At 41.8% G+C, this 20,052-nt stretch overlaps 1 protein-coding gene across 1 annotated transcript; it reads right to left on the bottom strand.

Moving 5' to 3' along the window:
* Positions 1–5,287: 5,287 nt before the first annotated feature.
* shha (sonic hedgehog signaling molecule a) lies at positions 5,288–13,848 on the bottom strand. Its single transcript, XM_063483548.1, has 3 exons — positions 13,308–13,848; positions 8,172–8,433; positions 5,288–6,403 (listed from the first exon to the last, which is right to left on the bottom strand). Exons 1-3 carry the CDS (start codon positions 13,605–13,607, stop codon positions 5,718–5,720), a joined length of 1,248 nt encoding a protein of 415 aa, XP_063339618.1. The 5' UTR covers positions 13,608–13,848; the 3' UTR covers positions 5,288–5,717.
* Positions 13,849–20,052: the final 6,204 nt, after the last annotated feature.

Genomic DNA, 20,052 nt, shown 5'->3' with positions numbered 1-20,052 from the left:
TATTTCTGTGTTTTTATTGTTTTTGGCTTTTTTGCTCAAAACTTAAATCAAAATGAATAAAAGTCCTGTAGCTAGAAGTGAATCGAAGCTAATCAAGACAAATAAATAATTAGACAAATTTTAATGTTTTCAATATTATATATCTTTTCTTTATTCTTCTGAACTTTGAAGGTTGGTGATCCATTCATCTTCATAATAAATGTTCTTTATAGGCACCATTGTTTTGTTTTTTTTTAATTATTACATTATTTTTATTAATTTGACTCTCATTGTTCGTCATATGTCAAACAAATGCAAGTTGGGAAGTTTATGTTCTAAAAGTAGCTGATGTAATCATCTGAAGCTTTCCTCAACCTTACCTGGTGACGTAAAACATTTGAAATGTTTGCTGCAAAAAGTTTCTATATAAGCAATTACATGTTTTATTTCCAGTTTAGCTTCTTTTCTTTCTTTTTTTTTTTTGTTATTTTTACTTTAACAGAACAAATTTTCTTAATTAGAGCTAAAATACAAAGATAATCAAGCAAAAATATTTACATACTTAAAAAGCTGTTTTCCTTAGTTCATTCGTGTTTCACAGCATAGAATTCCATCTTTGACCTTTCTGGACATCTTTTTTCTTGTCCAGTGCCTAACATTTCATCTTTGTTCCTAACCTCCACCCAGTTCGGTTCTGAGCTTTTTGCCACTGCAGGACTTCCCCTGGCCTAAGGTTGAAGTCCTGTATCTCAAATTTGGTAACCAGTGTCAAAAGCTAGTGTAATCCTTGTCCCAGATAAATGGGACCGTTGAGTTAGGACCGGCATATTTTGGCCTTCAGGGAGAAAAAATGAAGCAGCCAAAATGACTGTAGTTATTTCTACAGACTTTTTCTCTCATGGGTTTATACTTTAATTGGGAATTCTAAACTGGACGAGAGTGTGTTCGGCTCACTGTGTGTGTGTTAGCTCTGTGATAGTGGTGACCTGTCCAGTTTGTACGCTGCTTTTTGCCTTACGACAGCTGACCGACTCCGAAGTGGAAAAGTGGACGAAGATGAATTTAACAAATTTGAAACGAATTTGTTGGCCTCAGATTTTTGCCTGGTTAAACAGGGCAACACTCATGAAGTATGGAAGGCTCTCATTATAAAAAGCATTTAGAAATAATGTGTTTCATTTGATAATTTAAACATCAAAGATGTTTTAACGCAGATCAACTGGAAAACCATCTGGTCCCGCCCTTTGACTCCAGATTTCCTCTTCCCTCGTCAGACATACAGTTAATCTATCTAACAGTCCGTGCAGCATTTGTTAGTCTGCTTTGACCTCTGGATTGTTCAGGTTTGTTTCAAAGATTTCTAACCTCACTTTTGTCTGACAACTTGACTGATTTTCTTTTCAGTTATAGTCTTAAAACGGTTGCAGTCACTCTGAGGGCCACTAACTTGTCACACTTTGACTTTACAACCACAAACTTAAACACGTAGAAATCAGGGGTGTCGAACATAAGGCCCAGTGTCCAAAATCAGCCAAGACGACCACTCCAATCCGGCCCACCGGATGGCTTTTAGAAAAGGTGAAGTAGGGAGTAGAGTTTGGACTTGTAACTTAATTTTAACTGAATTTTTTGATCATGTAGAAAAACTGGGACATACTACACTAATTTAAAAAAAAAAATTTATTAAGCTATCTCTGCATTTTGAGATGTGTAGTAAAACTTTACACTGACAAAAAGGGGGTTTCACTTGTCCGGCCCACCTAAGATCAAAGTGGGTTGCACGTGGCCCACAACGTAAAATGAGTTTGATAATCTTGGTTTAAATACTTCTCACATAATGCATGTAATGTCTGTGTTTTATTAAATTTGAAGAAGTCACACAGCTATTTATGCTTAAAGAGCCATTTGGGGGACAGAGTGCAGACTGGAGTAGCAGAGGAATCTATCAGCCGACCTTTTGATTGGTGGATGACCCGCTCTACCTCCTGAGCCACAGCCTTCTCTTCCAGAGAATATTCTGGTTTTCCAGTCATTGCTGTTGTTCCAACTTGCTGTACGTGCATTTGAACATATCTCACCTGTTCTCTGAACTTAAGACTTCTGTACCAAGCAGGAGCAGGGTGGCCTGCCTGGATTACCACTGTTTGCTAGCCCAGTGGATGGAGGTTTCCATCTGACGACAGCCGGGTTCACTGAGGAGACACATAACTCTAAAGCAAGTTGCTTCACGGCTTTCACTTCACCAGAAGCTCATTCCAGCTTCATTGCTGTTATGTATTTTATTTATTTATTTTTTAACCTGGTGTCATCATCTTGAATGGTTTGACGCTACAAATAATGACTGAAATTCTGACCGAAACTTTTAACCGATCATCTTGTGGTGTGTTTTCATCCCGATCACACGAGTCAGAAGAAGGGATCGTGTTGTCTGCTGGATCATTAAAAAAAAACAAAAAACTACTGCATTTGGTCTGTTTTTTATGTCTTATATTTTGAAAATGATTCAAGATATTCAATATTTTATGTAAATTGAAAATGTCACATTTGATACCAGAAACAGGTGTGAAATAAACTTCTTGGTGACCTTTCTGTGATTTAGCCTTGTGTAACTTTGAGTAGAAATAGATGAAGCAGAATGAGTCCCAGCTAAAGAACTATTTTGTACTCGCCTTAAAGTTAAGTAGTGCTCATTTGTAAACCCTCATTACTGGTAGGGTATGCTTTCTATAAGTCAGAGGTATGAGGGACGAATGCTTAGCACTGTTACCTTGCAGCAAAGTTCAGGGTTTTAATCCAGGCAGCGTCACTCTGGGTGGAATTTATGTTCCTCGGACCATCAGAAACTTAATGCTGCAATGCTCGGCCAAATATCAGAGTACAGAGTGTAGAAAAAGGGGCCAAAAGGTGTAACTATGTAGCTGTGATTCTGAAGTGGAAAACTTGTTGCAGTGTGTTCACCTTAAACCATAAACCAGTATCAATTTATTCAAATTAAATAGTTTAGTTGGAAAACCACAACTGCCATTTTTAACCAAAGTGATGGGTGCATACTCTCACATCTCTGCAGGCTTGTATCCATCCATCTATCCATGCTGGCCTGTCACAAAAAGTTCTGCTTTCTTCTTTGCTCTATTAATACTACATTAGTAGGAATAAAGGGGCATCTCTCAATTAAGGCCTTGTGGATTTCTGCTTCCCTCTAACTTGCCACTTCCACGTTGAGCACTGCTGGCTGCTGCTGCAAAGGAGCAAAAGCTGCCTTCAGAGAGGACGAGCTCTGCCATTTGCAGAACTCTCTTAGAAACGGGGGAGTTTTGTTTTTGCAGAATGCCAGACTGTTCATGTTTGCAAATGTCAACATTTGTAAAAGCTGTCGTTGAGCTCCAGCAGACTGAGGGCCCCCAGAGGGATTAGAGGAGGCTCTGTTTACCTGCTCTGAGGAATGCTGCCCTGCACCGACGCTTTTGTATCTGACAGGGACCCAAGGTCACAGTGCCGGGAGAGATGGGCCGCTTTGTCCCTCCCTGAAGTTTCCACCTCACAATATCAACAGCACAACACAATGTGGGAGACGAAAATGGAATTCCTGCTCATGTTGCAACAGTGTTCAGAAACCCAGGTTCAGAGGCCCCTTTTACCTTTGATGGGTCTGAGTGATTCACCAACATTTATCTTTTTTTGTGTGTGTGGGCTTTTTTTCTTTTTTTTAAATTTGAATTTATAGTCTCACATGTTTCAGAACTGCTTTTGTTCTTCTGCTTGACTGTATGATTTTGCTCCCAGCTTTACAAACACATTGACTAGAGTTGGTTATATAAAATCCTTTTTCCAGAACTTAATTCAGTTTTTACGTTAAGTATTTACACCCAGCTGCAGAATATTACTTCCAATTGTCTACCACAAGGTGTCGCCCTTTCACTGAAGATGATATCTCCAAAAAAGCTAATGCTGTAATCGATTTGAGAAGATGTGCAGCCCGATGCCAAAGCGCTCCACTAGAGGACAAAAACGCATCTCTGAGAGCTCACTATTAAGTGCTGCATGCGCACTATAAGTCTATGAAAATACTGCAGGATTATAGTGATTTGTTAAGACTAACAAAGCTGTAATGTGGACTAGTGGGACTGCAGCGTTTCTTTATAATGTGCCCCGACTGTCAGTTACTGTCGGATGGAGCGATCTGACCTGAACCAGCAGACGCCGAGAGGCAGACCTGTGGCCAACAAAGACGCTTCTGTTTAATTTGTCTGCGCGTTGGAAGTTATTTGCGGAGGGCAGACCTCGTTAAATTTGACATAGGCTTTCAACATTTCGCAAGCATGCAAAAGGTAGATCAAAGCGCAATATTCTCCCCGTTTTTTGTGCGTAAGCCATCAAATAGGCTGTGGGGATTTTTTTGGCGGGGGGACGGGCGTGAACCAAGCCAACTGATATATCTCTTGAGTGAGTCCAGATTATAATTTGTTTGTAAATGTTCAAATAATATGGCCAAAAAGCCTCCCTTCTTCCCACTACTGTGTGGTTCATCTGGCACTGTTTTTTGAAAAAGACATATAACAACTCCAAGTTTGAAAATGTTCTTTATCTCATTTTATAATAAACATATAAATAATAAATTCTAGACATTTTTTGACACATCGCCCTGTTATGAAAGTTAACTGGTAGGTCTGCCTATATATAGTCTATTCAAACTGTGCATCAGCCTGCAGTTCATTTCTATAAAACTATTTCCCTATTACAAAATATGAAAAGAAAAATAAGATTTTAGTACATTTACAGGAGTTACTTATTAATTTATTTAACGAAACGGTTTCAGTACTACTTTAACTGTTACTGAATTGTCAGAATCTGCATTTGATATTATTTTTTCTCAAAAGAAAACAGAAAAGAAACACATACACATAAAAAAGCAGAGAATGCAGACATGGGGCAGAATATCTGTCCCTCTCCGACAACTGAAACGAACAGTTTACAAAATAATAAAATTCTTAATAAACCAAGCAGTACAAGATTTTCCAACACTTTCCCAGCTACTGTATTTAAATTAAAATATATTTTCATATCTTACACTATTTCAAATAACGAAATGTGATTCGGTAGCGATCTGTCAAAATCTAATTTACAATTCTGTGTATAAAAATATAATTTATGGAACCCCGCGAAGGTATTTTTTTCCTCTCTCCCCAAAATATAACAGTCAGCTGATATATATATATATATATATATATATATATATATATATATATATATATATATATATATATATATATATATATATATACACATATGAAACTTACAGCCTGTCAAAGTCAGCTCCGTTTTACATGATCCTCTTTCTGTTTGCGATTTTTTTCCCCATTTTTCAATTTTTTTCTTCATTTTTCTTTCTTTTTTTGCATTTGATATTTACAAAAATAGATTATGCACAATTTGCTGCTCACACAGTTTCAGAATCCATTTATGTGACAGCAGCAGAGTTCACATGAGAATAAATTATTCAAAGAGAAACTTTTTAAGGCTCCATTCATTCTTTGAAAGGGGGACACATCATGGAAAAGTCACTGAAATAAATATCCCAACTCCGCTGGGGCCCTTGTCATGTCACGTCTGTCTGTCAGTTCGCTTTTTTTCTTTCTCTCTCTCTCTTTTTAATTATTATTATTATTATTATTTTTAATCTACTGTATAGTTCGTGTGTCCTACATTTAAAGTCTCGTTCTGCTCCTGTCGCAGCTGTTTCAACTTGGGTATACCGACATTCCAAGTGGATGGATCGAGTGGCTGTCCAAGAGCCATGTCCCTAATTGATAAAGGATTTTGGAGTACCAGTGCACTCCTTCGTTTTGTACACTGCTTGGAGGCTGGGAGCTAAATAGGAACGAGGACACCCAGTGGGCGAGCCTGACGGGTGCCAGGGCCCAGTGTGCCAAGTCGTGGTCTTCGATCACTGCGTAACAGGACGCAAGGACCTGGTCCACCACGATGGTCCCCTGCGCGGTCACAGGCGCAAAGGAACCCTCGTGACTTTGCGTGTAAATCCGTTTGACGGTCACAGGCTCAAATCGACTTCGCTCTGCGTCAAAGACGAACACTTTCTGTCCAGGCTGGACTTGACTGGCGAAAATCGCAGACATCCGCTTCTCCGCCTCGCTGGAGCTGTTGCGGCTGACGAAGAGGAGGTGCGCGGCGGTGAGGGTTATTTTCTGGCCCGAGTCGGTTTCGATCACATAGAAGATCCTCCTCAGCATCGAATCTCGGTCTATAAACATGATGAAGTCGGTGTAAATTACATTTCCGTCGTCATCTGCTGTCATGACCCTGTCTCCGCTTTTGAGATCTTTGACTGCTTTCTTGGTGCCATCCTGAAGGGTGACCGTGGAGGATCCGGGGAAGCAGCCGCCTGACTTTGCTGCCACAGAATTTTCTGTTAGAAGAAACAAGAAAAACATTAAGTCGTTTTTCTCACTGCGAGATTTTTATTAATAATTTTCAACGCGTGCAAACAAACATCACATGCGCTTTGAACATTTCCAGCCCAGAACTCATTCAAAGGCCCATTCATAATCATTTAAATTGATTGAAAAATCCACCTTTATCTGTATTTTTTCTGCCTCTACACAACACGGTGGGCCATATGCATTTTGCATAATGATGTCTGTCGGCTCCTTGATGCCAGATGCGTATTAGCTTAGCCCACGTTGTCTGAGACGGGAAAACTGAAAGCCCTGGCTCATCTATTCTTAATTAAAAAACCCAATGAAGAGCAGGCATTGTTATTCTAAATCAACTTGTGGATCGAGCTACTCTCCGTAAAGAACACTTACGCCTTTCCCAGCTACTCTTCCCATATTTACTCAGGTGCAGAAACCTCTATGTGACAATTCACACAAATAGGCGACTCACAACTACTATTTACCCAGTGGAGCCACTTTTCCAAGCCTCTCGAGTTGTAGATTTGAATTTAAATGAGGGCCCGGACTCTTAAATGCTTTCTGTTGTGCAACATCAATGTCCCCCCTCTCCCTGTCTACCACCTCTCCCTGCTTTGTTGTCAGTCTTGATGACAATAATTTTGGCCTTGGTGGAACTCTTCACATACCAGTCTCTAGGATCACACTGTCCTGCACAGAGGGAGAGAAAAAAGGGTTTCCTACTCAGAATTTGGGGCTTTTAATCTTCTTTTAAGATTCCCGAGCATGAAATAAGGTGACAACTGAAAACCAGATTTACCCCAAACCAATTCAACATTGTTCAGCCAAATCCTTTTGGTAAAGTCGCATGACCTCCAATGACACGTCGGCCTAGCTCATACTGTGATCTCAAAACGTGTGTGCTGAATGATAAGTAAGGGATTTATCAATTTAAAAAAAGAAGGCAAAAGCACCATGGTTCATCAGTCAAAGTGGAGAAATATTTTCTGGGCGTCATAGGTGTCCAGTAGTGAAGGCCTAGGTAGATTATGAGCCTCGATAAACCCCAAAAAACCAACCAAACAAACGGAAATGAACTCCTTGAAGAGAAAATTCTTATGATTTTCTCACATATAATTAAAAACGGTTACCAAATTCACCTTGCAGCACTTATTTTTATCAGAGAGCGAGAAAAATGTTCTATTTCTAGGTCACGCCGAGCAGCCTCGTTAGACTATGGTAGCGGTTCCCACCAGGAGACAGTGTGGGGCGGTGTAAGATCAAGAAATAAGCTGCAACGAGAAACGCTTATAACGCCTTTAACCGGGAAATGCCTATACATCACTCAGAGAAATAACTATTTACAGTTTCATAAAAACTATCCAGTTAAAACAAATGGAAAGATCTGAAACATCTGACCTCTGGACTTAAATGACCCCTCAAACACTATGATTCTGTGATTAATCACTGAAATCATTGAATTGATCAGTGGTCACACTTGTCCACAATAACCATCAGATCAGTAAGCCCGTGATAAGTATTATTGCGACTCTATTTTACTTTCCCATCACAACCAGCTGATACAATCTAGTCTTGGGTGAAACTTTTCCAGAAGATAAAACAGGACTGCTGCTTCCCTGAGCTGCACCTGTTGTTACAAACGATTGCAATCACGCCTGATGGGAAATGCGCGCCGTTATCCTACAGCCAGTGGTGCGCATGGCAGATTATCAGCGCAGTAGCTCTGTTCGTTCTGTTTTTCTTTTTACTTTGGAGCCATACCTGCTTTCACGGAGCAGTGGATGTGGGCCTTGGATTCATAGTAGACCCAGTCAAATCCAGCTTCCACCGCCAGCCTGGACAGAGTGCCGTATTTGCTCTTGTCTCTGTCTGAAGTGGTGATGTCCACGGCTCTGCCCTCGTAGTGAAGAGAGTCTTCTAAATGGTGTCCGTCCTCGTCCCAGCCCTCGGTGACCCGCAGCTTCACTCCGGGCCACTGGTTCATCACGGAGATGGCTAGCGAGTTCAGCTTGTCTTTACATCTCTGTGGGAACAAGAAATGAATCCATGCATCACCGAAACTGCCAGAAACAGCACCACAGTGCGCAAATATCGGCTTTTATGAAGTGAAAATCACTCAAATCACGCGTTGCACTGACAGGCTTAGCTGACGAGAGAAATAGGGGCTGATAAGCGGTCAGAGAAATAAAATATTAGATCACCTAATCAGCCTTCCGACAGATTTATTACATTTCAGCAATTACCCTTTGTGCCAGAAGAACTGTGTGCTTTATCATCATTTCCACCTCAGATTCCTCGTCTTTGGTTCATTTTCTGCGAAGAACATATAAAGCATCACACTGTAGCCCCCACACTCATGTGGTCATAGAAGTGTGGACGTGCTGGTGTCCCTTCACTCTCTCCTCCTCGTCCTGCATGACTTGCTGTTGCTGTGCGCGCTTGTTTTTTCTTTCTGTCTGCTCCTGCTATTTCCGAACAAAGTTCCAACTTTGTTAAACCTGCACCTGTCTGCTCCCTCATCCCCGCACATTATACCCTTTGTCCCAACTACAAATCGAGGAGGAGCACAACTAATAAACAGCTTTGCTAGGGAGGCTCCTTATCGATCAATATCTATGATTTTAGACAACACGTTTTAGACGAGAAAGAGAGGATTTGGAACACGATGAGATTTTAGTACATGAGGACTTTTGCCTTTATTGGGAGGACAGTGCAGACAGGAGGGTGAAGAGAAGCTCATCAGCAGACAGCAAGGTGGAGAAAAAGTGAAACTTTTTTGGCCTTCTCGTCCAAGGAATGAAGCATCCCACGTGGCTGCCATCGTGGTCCAGCCAGGACCAACACACGTGGCCCTGGCTGGACTTTTCATCACCGATCAGGAGACGTTCCCCGATCTATTCTAGATCCAGTAGCAACAAAAAAGAAGAGGTGGAATGTTTGTGGGCAAGAAACACATGTGCACACACAGCAAAAGTGCCTCCCATGTGTTGTGTAGAAGCTGATGCAAACAGGCTATTTGTTTAACGAGGTTGAGTTACATAGCCTCATATGATTCACAACTTTTTTATATTTAGATATTTATTATATTTTCTCACAAAAACGAGCAGCGCTTTAGTTCATAAATACGCTCTGACGGAGGTAAATTCCACATATTGACCATATGTGTGGATTTTATTGCGTAGAACTGAGAAAAGTAAACATCTGTTAAACCAGATCCGCCAATGTTGCCCGAGTAACAAAAGCATGAACACCACACAAGGGTTAATATCAATTAAAGATTAAAACTGGACCAACTGAGGCCTCTCGCACAACTCCATCCCCCCACCCACCTGACTCCCCTGTTTCCTCCCAGCTGAGGTGAAACACTGGAGCTGAACTGCGTCTCTGATCCTGAGCTTGCATTTCTCAGTGTTAGCAGCAGCGTCAGAGGGCACATCTCGGGTAAGAAAGCTGCTGATGAAATATTGATAAGGCACTGCATTCGCTTCACTGGCCTATAACATATGGGTCTTTGGTCTTGGAGAGGTGCGAGCAGCGACCCTTTTCTATCCAGAAGTGTTGCATTAAAAACAACATTAATACAGTATGAATTCACGAGTCTGCATTAGGCGATGAATGAGGGAGTCTTTTGTCAGTTGCTTGTTTTCTTTAAATTAATAATTGATGTCCAGATGATATGAAGATGATCTTCAAGAGCAGCTGCCTCCTTAAAATATCTGGAGTTGGTTGAACCCTAAGCTCTCCGCGCTCTAAATGAAGATGCTTGGCCTTCTCCAAGACAACTATTCTGGACGCCGAACCAATATGTCAAATAAAACATCACAAAGAGTCTTTTCAGTCCAGCGGCGGAGGGAAACTTTCATTACTCTTCTCCTGCAAAGTCTTGGAAACGTGACATGCCTTCTTAAGTCGAGGTGTTTTGGCTGCTGACTAACAGACTTGTGAAATATCCGAGGATTGCACTGGGGGCAAAGAAGAGCCCACTGCCCCCCACCCCCCCACCCCCCCCCCCCCACCCCCACCCCACGGTTGGGACAGTCTGAGGTCTTCAGTCGGGGGTTGTTAACATAAATCTACCCGCTCGCATAACAGAAAACAAAGTGATATATATCAGTCGCTGTTTTATGAGGATATCACACTTGTAGAATGTGTTGAATTAAAAAAAAAAAAAAAACTCTCCTTAAAAACCCTTCTGCATACTGAGAGAGATTGTCGGAGTCAAGAGCCGTAAAGCTTAACCTATTTATTAATTCATTAGGTCGTGTGCCGCAAATCAAGCCAAATTCTGCTCAGCCACCATGAAGCCCAGCAGGGCGTCTTGGACCGGCGCTTTGTGCTCGGGGTAAAGTTGTTCAACAGCCTGCCTCTTAATCTTTTCACAAGTGATTTGGTTAGAGGAAACACTTATCAGCTACCTGTCAGTGCAAACAAGCCGCCAGCTCATCTCGTTTCCAACTCGTTTGCACTGCAGGCTCTTAACACTGTTACGCTTGGAGGGGGAGAAAAATAGACGAAAACGCCGTTTAGTCTGGCACTGGATCTAATGTAGAAAAGTAATCCCTGACATTGTGGCTTACAGTTTCACTTGTTTAAAGAGGGCAAATCAAAGTTGTTGATGTTGTTGTTTAATTTTAAGTCATTTAATTGACTTAAAAATCCATTTGGAGTCTTATTTTGTCCCACTTTTCTGCGTAGAATGTCACTTAACACAAGTTGAATTCACGAGGGTCAGGACAGGTGAGCATAAGTCTAAAAGCCGTGGAATAGCGGGCGAAAGTGATGTTCCTAATCAAGTCAGGCCCCGTCACTTCGTGTATCTATTCGTAAATGTCTCTAAAGCGTATTTGTTGGCAGCTCTCTGGGAGTGCGCAGTGTCAAACTAGTTAGGGTTGAGTTAGGAGTGCTTGTTCAAGCGCTTCTTCCAGTATATAATCTTGGCAAGACCTCACTGAACTGATTGACTGATTAATTCATTTATTGCACATATCTAACGGGGCTACTCTAGACACGTGCCTTGTTTCATTTATGAATACAACACCTATTTTCTAAACCGCAAGATAACGAAAGAAGTTCAAGGCATTCATGCGTAAAACTCCGTGCGTAAAAACCCTCTGGATTCATGCATAAAGCCTTGGCACGGCGTAAATCCCCATGTGATAATGCTTATGTTGCTTGCAGCTACACTTACTCTCCTTTGGGTGCACATGCTTCAATCTGGTGGCTTTACAGTGTGATATATAAAAAGGATAATCACACCTGTTTTAACTTACTGTGGCCTCCCGCTGACCAAAGGTTCTAAGTTCAAACTGTGTTTCAAGCCCCGGCGAGGGGCGCCTAAAAGCTCTTTCGTGTACATTTTCACACTTAGAGTCGGTCGCCGTGTTTTCTGTAAACAGTCAAGTGGGAAATGGATCACGAACAAACCCAAATAAATCCGACAAACAAAAAGAAACCCCCAACAGGCCACGCTGCACAAGCGTATGGTGCCACATGTAATCACAATTTATCAGATCTTCCACCTCCCACCTTTGTTCATTTTGATGCTGACCTGCAAAAGCAAATCCTTATAGGCATGCGGGTCTTTTTACTCAGAGTAAAAGCTTGGATTAAGACAGGTGCTTCTTTAGTTCAAAGATTCTCGAAATAATGGTTAAATTAAACTATGTTCCTGCTAGAGACCTGGAAACCCCCACGGAGAATCCGTTTAGGTCTCTAACCCCCCGCCTTGGTAATCACATCCTCACACTACTGTAATTTCACGATCCCTGCGTATGAGAACCTATAGGTGTATAGCAGAGGAGATGTGGGGAGGGCTGAGCGACGCACGCACTGTGAATATTTTATTGGAGCTCGCCCTCATGCGTGGTGCTAGGCACGGGTTCAGGGACACCGGCGCGCGCCTGGCTTCATCACCACCAGCAGCACCACCATCACCACCTTCATTTTATTATTACTGAGCCAATATCACCCAAGAGCTTTTTAATAATTCACCAGCATCTAAGTGCTAAAAGTCATGCTGAAGAGACGCGACATCCTGCAGCCTGGAGAGAAATCAAGGCATGTCTCCGATGTATGTGAGCCTCTTCTTAGCTGCACTGAACCGGGTATAAGGTTTTAAACTGACTGGCTGCAAGAGGATGAGATATTTAAAACAGACGCCATCCTTCGTGCAGGTGTATTGTAAAACACACCAGCACTCCTGTGCGCCTTGCTCGTGTAATTGGCCGAGTCCCACCCATTTACCAAGGCCTGGACACTCTCAAAGAAATGTCAGTTTTCATGCACAGATGCACGCCACGCGAAAGGCTAAATTACAGAAGGCTGTGCAAGGAAACGTCTGAATGAGCTACGCCATGCCTCAGTAAGCCCGGCTGTTTAAAGCGATGAGCATCCACAGGGCTGGGGTAAAGAAAAGGCGCTTAAACAAGCTGCAACGTAAAGCCGAAATAGGCAGCAAACACAGAAAGTCTGCATGAAATCTAACATGGACGTGCCCCTGTAAGGCAACAAAACGAGCCTCCCATAGATACAAATATAGATATGAGGAGAGGGGCACATTAATATTTTAAATACACTGTCACAATCATGAAAGCCGAGTGTCCTGACTGTCCGCCTGCACATCACTTATCCAGCTGGATTTCTATATTCGCTTCAAGCCTGCAGCCTTTGAAAACTCCCATGCTGGTGTATAAAGCGCATCTGGCTTTGCAGTGAAGTTAAAAGGCTCAGTGTGAAGAGTTCAGCAGCGGGTAAAACAGACTTCACTTAAGGTGCGCAATCAGTCTGACAAGGGGGTTGTTGCAGTAAGCAGTGATGGTGCGTTAGGAAATGGACAGTGGGGGCAAAAAAATAAAAATCACAATAAAATGAAAATAAAAGGTTATTCCGTCTCCTTACCTGAGTCATTAGCCTGTCAGCACCGGTGTTCTCCTCATCCTTGAATATGATGTCTGTGTTATAATTGGGAGTCAGTTCTTTAAATCGCTCGGAGTTTCTTGTGATCTTGCCTTCGTATTTGCCGCTTGCCCCGAGGGTCTTCTCCGCGACGTTGGGGATGAACTGCTTGTACGCAAGAGGTGTCAGCTTCTTCGGATGTCTTCTCCTGCCGTAGCCCCTGCCCGGTCCGCATCCCATCCCAGAGGATACCAAGGACAAGCAGATGAGACCGACCAACGCGATTTTGGTCCAGAGCAGCATTTTTTTTATTATTATTTTGTCCTTTAAGATCTCAAACGGGTCACCGCTGCTATCTCTACAGTCTGCCTCTCCCGGCTCTCGCAGTGTCCTTGTCTCCTCTTCTACTTCGCCTTAGCTTTTTCTCTGTGTGGCAGGTGCGGAAATGAACGCCTCGGATAAATGGTAATAACGGGGCAAATCGAAGGAGGGTTTAAAAAAAAAGTAGTGAGGGAATTAAAAGCCACGGGATCTCTAGTCGAGCTGCTGCCGCTTGTGTGTGTGCCTACCGCTTTTACTGCTTTGTATTATAGCACCGATCTATAGGGGAGGGACTTCATTGGCGTCGACTACCCCTCCTGATGTTATCCCACAAAAATCTTAAAAGATTTCTTCCACCTGAGGGTTAGCCTCTGTTTCGAGGAGGAGGGGCTGCTCCATGGGAAAACATCAATTATAAACTGTCTTTTTTCCACCCTCCCGTTTTCCAGTGTTTCACAGTAAGTGAAGCACAGACAGGGGAACTTGAACAGTGGTTCTCAAATTTGAAGCAGTGTAGTTTGGTGAATTGATTTGTGTGGGACAACTTTGAGCGCAGAATGCGTTTCCCAGGAGAATAAAACTGCTCATGGACGTGTAGTGCGCAAAGGCTGCACGAGTTGGCTGTGACACCCCATATCCACCAGAATAAACGCACGAATAGTATGGAATAGTTTGCTTACAGTGCAGTGAGATATGAGATTTCATTAGATTAGATTAGATTGAAATTTGCCTCTAACTTCGCGTCCCTTTCAACAACAACAGCGTGCCAACGTGAATATACGCACGAAATTTGCTTTAAGGCCACTTCTTAACTTATTGGTGGTTCAAAGGCACAATAAATCTGCGAAAACATGGTACTGTAATGTACTTTTTGGACTAATATTATGGAGATTTCATCAGATCTAAAAAGCAAAAGTTGGAGTAACATCAGTGCCCTCTGCGCGCTCTTGTTTCCTACTTTAGTTTATGCGTAAAAATGCATTTTATTCTCCAAAATATCATTCCATGTGACTATTTTTCAACACATTCATCTTATTTTCACGCAGGTTTCTGGAAATCAGATTCAGAAAATGAAGCAGAGTCCTTAAAAATGAGGGTGGGAACGGGACAGACTTACAGCACAATAGTAGACGAGGCTTTAGAAAGCGTTAAAAAAAAGTAACCAAAAGCCACTTTTTATGGGGAAGAACCTATTTAGTGCGTAAAATATACTGATAGTGGGTAGCAACAATATTCTCTCCTACACAGTCAAAACCTGCTTTACTGACAGATTCATAGTATTGAAAAACTAACTTTCCGAAAGGAAAGAAATTATGACTTTTCTCGAGTATTAAAATAGATTTTATTTCAATCACCAACTCAACATTCTCATAGTCTCATTCCTATAATTAAAGGCCAATGAAGAAATATTTTACTGTTGTTGATTAAGGCTGTATGGTACCATGAGACACCACTGTATTCAAATTCAAGGTCCAGACAAAACAGACATCTAAAATATTTCAGGAAGGAAAATTATTTGTGTGATAACAGCGAGTAATTAGAGGAAGAGGCTGTTCTGAGGCAACTTTGGCTCTCATCACACAGACACTGTGGCACAGGTGCTCTGAAGTGAGGACAGATACGCCAGTCTTTGGTGTGGCTTCTCTCTCATTAGACCTCTCTCTGGCTGACCTCCAGTCTGGTGTTGTTTAGTCAGTGCCAGGCTTGTGGCAAAGCAGCTAGGGCAGGTGAGACCAACTGCTGCTCACTGAGACCACGATCATCAGCTCTTAGCCAAAAGATGGTTGGCACACTGCTGTATAACCCAGAGTAAGAGACTCCATGACCAGCTTTCAGTCTGCAAATCAGTACCGTCACTCTGTTTTTGCTGCATATGATTGAGATTCTTAAGATGTCTTCCTTAGTCACATTTCAGCGCCGACGTCTGCAGATGTATTCAAACACAAAGCTGACAGCACTTGTGGTGCCCTTAGGGACACCAGAGGCACTGTTTAGCCCCAGGTCAGGTGTCACAGCTCTGGGATAAAACCTGGCATGCCACACAAATGCCTCAAACCCACAGGGAGGTGAAGCAGAGGTAGAAAGAGTCCTCAGAGGTCTCAGTCCTCCTGAAAAAGAGTAATAATACTTCTATTAATGCTCACACTAACACAGTTATTAAAGCAACAACTTACAAACTAACAAAAGAAAAAAAAGATGTTGAATGAAAATGAATTGTGCTTTCTAAAAACCAAGGTTTGCTGGTGGGATTGAACTTGAGTTTCTACCGCAGAGGAAACCAAGCATCTCTCAGTCAGACCTGGGGCAAATAGTATTTGCAAACATTACACTTCATTGTTTGGTTTTGGCCTAATTCGGTGCCAGATGGGTGGAGTTTGCAACTAAAGGCAAAGTAAATCACTGCACACAGTTTAGACAATTAAAGTATCTGCATCTATTTGGCGTGTGAACTTTTATTTGAGCATTTGCCTTGATCAGACGTCTTAAAACAAACACCTTCTAAGATCCCAGATTTGTGCCATTATGTCACATTATGTTACTCTTTTATTTACAGTGGATTTGCATATGAGGGTGATGCAGAAAAGCGAAGGCTAGCTCTCTGAAATAATTCTGGAGGGATTGAGGGCATTACACAATTATTAAGAAGCCTGTTGCATGTGATGGCTAATCCAGTATGAGGCGTGAAAAACGGCCAATGAGTCATCAGTTTCTGGTTCGTTGTGTGTCCCATCGAACACTTTACTGTCCAAAATGTGCAAACGCACTTATGGAACCCTCTACCTGATCCATCGCATCGTCCTCATCTGCTGTGTTGCGCTGCCTTTCTTTAGAAGGCTCCCTCTTGTGTCTGACATTCAAAGGAATCAAAAAGATGTGCTTAGAATCAGACTAAATCCACACCCACATTTGATTTCATCTGCCACCGTCTCGATCAAGCACAAGCGAGATGCAACTAGAAGTGGTTGAGTGGAGTTTAACCAGTGTAAGTCCCCCCAATTACTGCTTTAAAGCCTCCTCCTGTCTGAATGTTTTGTAACATTGTTAGACGGATTAGGACTAGAGAATAATCACGCACAAACATATAAGCAGTGTCAGGCTTTCTGTGTTGTTTTCCGTTGCTGCAAATAGGGTTTCCTTTCTCCCAGGCTAACAGAAAGACAGCCCCACCGCAACTCTTTGTGGTTTCTCCTCGCAGGTGGAGTTCGCATTCAACCCTTTATCCTGTTTTGAACTTTTGGCAAACAGTTTATAGCACGGACACGTTGCCATCTATCCTATGAGCATGTGTACTCTTTTGTTAGAGCCACAAAGTTTGAATAATCTTCCTCTAAATGGTTTATCTAAGCCGCACGCATCAAGCATTAAGCAGAGGTAAAGAGTCAGAATTCAGCTGAACAGAATCAGGTGACCTGGAGCTAATCTGTCAAGTACAATGGAAATTTCACAATACAGTATCTAGAATCACAACCCTCAGCGTGCCCCGGAGTCTGTAAAGGCATTTTATTTGCACTCTCCTGCCGCTCCCAATACTTAAACATTAAACGCCAAGGCTAGACAGGCAGAACCTCTTTGAACTGCAGGGCAGGGTGAACTCAGTGGGAGGGGAAGGAGTTGAGTGAGTGGAGAGCGGGGGGCTGGTGTTTGTGTGTTATTCCACCAGGTGAGTCAGCGCTGGCCACCGTGCGCTGCAACACCATCTCGGTCTTAAGCAACGGTGATAACAGAGGGAACGGCTCAGAGGGACTGACATGTGTCTGTTTACTTTAATGCATAACCGTACTGAGAGTTTCTGATGAGGCGTTGTGAAGAATTTACATCGAAACAAGCTGCTCTGCTTGTGGAAGCTTACCCGTGTCTTTAACGTCCTAAAGAAAAGTGATACACGGCCGATATTACTTCACTTCTTCTCCAAACCGGTTTCAATGTCATAACAGCACAGGCGGCCGATTTCTTCCATTCTACAGAAAATATCTACTTTAAGGGGTACAAATGTTATAAAAAGAATAAAAGAGGGGAAACCAAGCAGACTCATGGAAAGCTAGTTTCAGCTGCAGCAACCTCCGAAGGAGATATGTGTCTCCGATTGGAACTGAACCGGCTAATGCAAATGTGCTAACCACTACAGTTTATTTTCCTCACCTCTAAATATATTTACTAAAATACAATGACTACATTCATCTCTAGACTAATGTAAAAAATTTTTTGTGATAAAACATCTAAACAGCTAATACATGAACAAAAGCCTCGCAATGTTTACGATCTGAACATCTCTATTTTCCTGAAATCAGTTCTTCCTCACGTAAATGAGTTCATATACAAACATTCAAGTGGCTCAGTGTGTTTCCAGAAACTGACCTGCGTTCACTTCACCAGTGAGTCCAATGAACCTGTGTCCTACATTAATATTATAAGGTCGCTACCTCTTATATAAAGTGCCTCGAGACAAGGTTGTTGACTAATAACTGGGGCTATATAAATAAAATTCAATAGATCTAAAGAAAAATATTTGCTTTCAAAGAGTACTTATGTGTCTGTGTTACATCTGTATTATGTCCAGTTTCTCTCAGGCTGTATGCCAAGGCACTGACACCAAAGGACACCTTGTGCACAACTGAGACACCAGCAGTATTTAATGGGATGTGGCAAACGCATAGATGAAAGAGCATCTACTTGCTTTTCAAAAGATGATGAGGAGCAAACAATGTGCAAAGCTCCAGTTTTGTTCTGAAGAAGACTTTTAAAATTTCAAAAATTATCTAAGTGAATAAGGGTCTGTGGGGTTTTTGTATTTATTTTCCATAAAAATCCTCAGCGAAGCTCAGGGATGACAGCGTTTCTCCTCAGGGGAGAAAGGTTTGGTCTATTTTGTGACAAATAGATGTGAGACTGGTTACTTCCTGTGCAAAAACCTCTGCCTGTGGACACAGACCCTAAATCACAGCAAATTAGACAATAAAAAGACGAATACTGCATGATACAAGAAGTTGGATGAAGTGAGAGGCTGTATGCGCGTGTGTGTTCTTGATACCTCTCTCTATGTACCAGTGTGAGAAAATCCTGACTGCAGCCTCCAGTCTGCATGTTCAGTCAGATTATATTTGGGCTTTTGTGAAAATAAGCCAAACCTTTTTCCCTGGAATTTCAGAGTTGATCACCTCATACAGGAACTTCGGCAGTCTGGATGAATGTGTCACTGCTTTGTTCCTCCATCTCAGCCTCTGAGTCTGCTTAGTATTGATTCAGAGGAAAACTCTCAGCTGCAGAAGAAATGACATGAATAAAACTGCAAAGTTAAACATATTTTATTTATTTGTCATAGACAAAGCGGTTCCAGTTAGGCTAAGCTAAGCTAACTACCTCAGACTCTGGGTTCATATTCTGAGACACAAATTCCCCTTTGGTATTGAATCATTAAGGACATCCGCTGTAAAACTTTACCAAATTAATCATGTGGTGATTCCTTGTGACATGGGAGCAGCCAAACCTTTGTGTACCACCAACAGATTGAGAGATGCAGAATTTCTGAGAATGCTGGATTTGTTGTTATTATAGAGAAATTTAGATATAGAAAATGCACAATAAAGATTTATCTTCTTCAGAGTGAATAGTTGATTTAACTTCTTTTTAATAAATGTTTCAAAAAAAATGAGCAGAAATAAAAGGTACAAATCAACAAGCTGAGCCTGAAAACGCTGGTTTCTGCACATTAAGTTGCCGGACTCATTGCAAAGAACTGGCAACCTTTTTGCTGCAGAAGTTGAAATATTGTGATCTTTCTTAGCATGAGTCACACTCCAAAAACACACTGCATGCAGACCTTCCCATACTGCAACTCTGTAGCATCGTGTGTTCTCACTGCTTGCCTGTCTGCCTGCTTTTTATTCAGTGTTTAGGCTCAAAGTTTTTAAAAAACAAACCCTAAACCAAGTGATAACTCCGATGGCCTTTCTTCTTTTACTTTAGAAAGTCAAAAACGTTACTGTCGTCATAGATTAGGTAGCAGTTTGATGACAAGTGAACTGAAATTTATAGGTGCCTTTTTAAAAGAAGTTGGAAAAAATGATGCCAGTAGGGTCATTTTTTATCTTATCTTTTTCAGTTTTAAGATGTTGCAAAAAAAAAAAACCCCAAAACATTAATTACATTATGCAAAACCTGTGAAAGCAACTAAATTATAACGCAAATCTGGAAGAATCAGCGGCAACATGTGAGTTCATACACGGCGTTAATATTTTACATCAGTCACAATATGTTCATCCACAAGACTGCAGGAAACGAGTTCAATCGAAACAAACTCAATGACTCAGGGGACATAAAGTTGTGAAACTGCGTGTAACCATCTGAAACACCAGAGTTAATCACACTGATGTGAGTGTATCGGCGGTACAGATATACTTCTTAGAGATGAGCAATCTGCTTCAACACG

Source organism: Pelmatolapia mariae, linkage group LG9 (assembly GCF_036321145.2).
Source record: "Pelmatolapia mariae isolate MD_Pm_ZW linkage group LG9, Pm_UMD_F_2, whole genome shotgun sequence".
Classification (NCBI taxonomy): Eukaryota; Metazoa; Chordata; class Actinopteri; order Cichliformes; family Cichlidae; genus Pelmatolapia; species Pelmatolapia mariae.
The sequence above is the reverse complement of the archived record's forward strand: the minus strand, read 5'-3'. Positions and strand labels throughout refer to the sequence as shown.

Coding starts and splice junctions, on each gene's coding strand:
- shha (XM_063483548.1), bottom strand. CDS start 13,607: ATGCTGCTCTGGACCAAAATCGCGTTGGTCGGTCTCATCTGCTTGTCC. Junction 8,434..13,307: donor CTGACAGGCTAATGACTCAG/GTAAGGAGACGG, acceptor TTGTTCCCACAG/AGATGTAAAGACAAGCTGAA. Junction 6,404..8,171: donor CCACTGCTCCGTGAAAGCAG/GTATGGCTCCAA, acceptor TTCTTCTAACAG/AAAATTCTGTGGCAGCAAAG.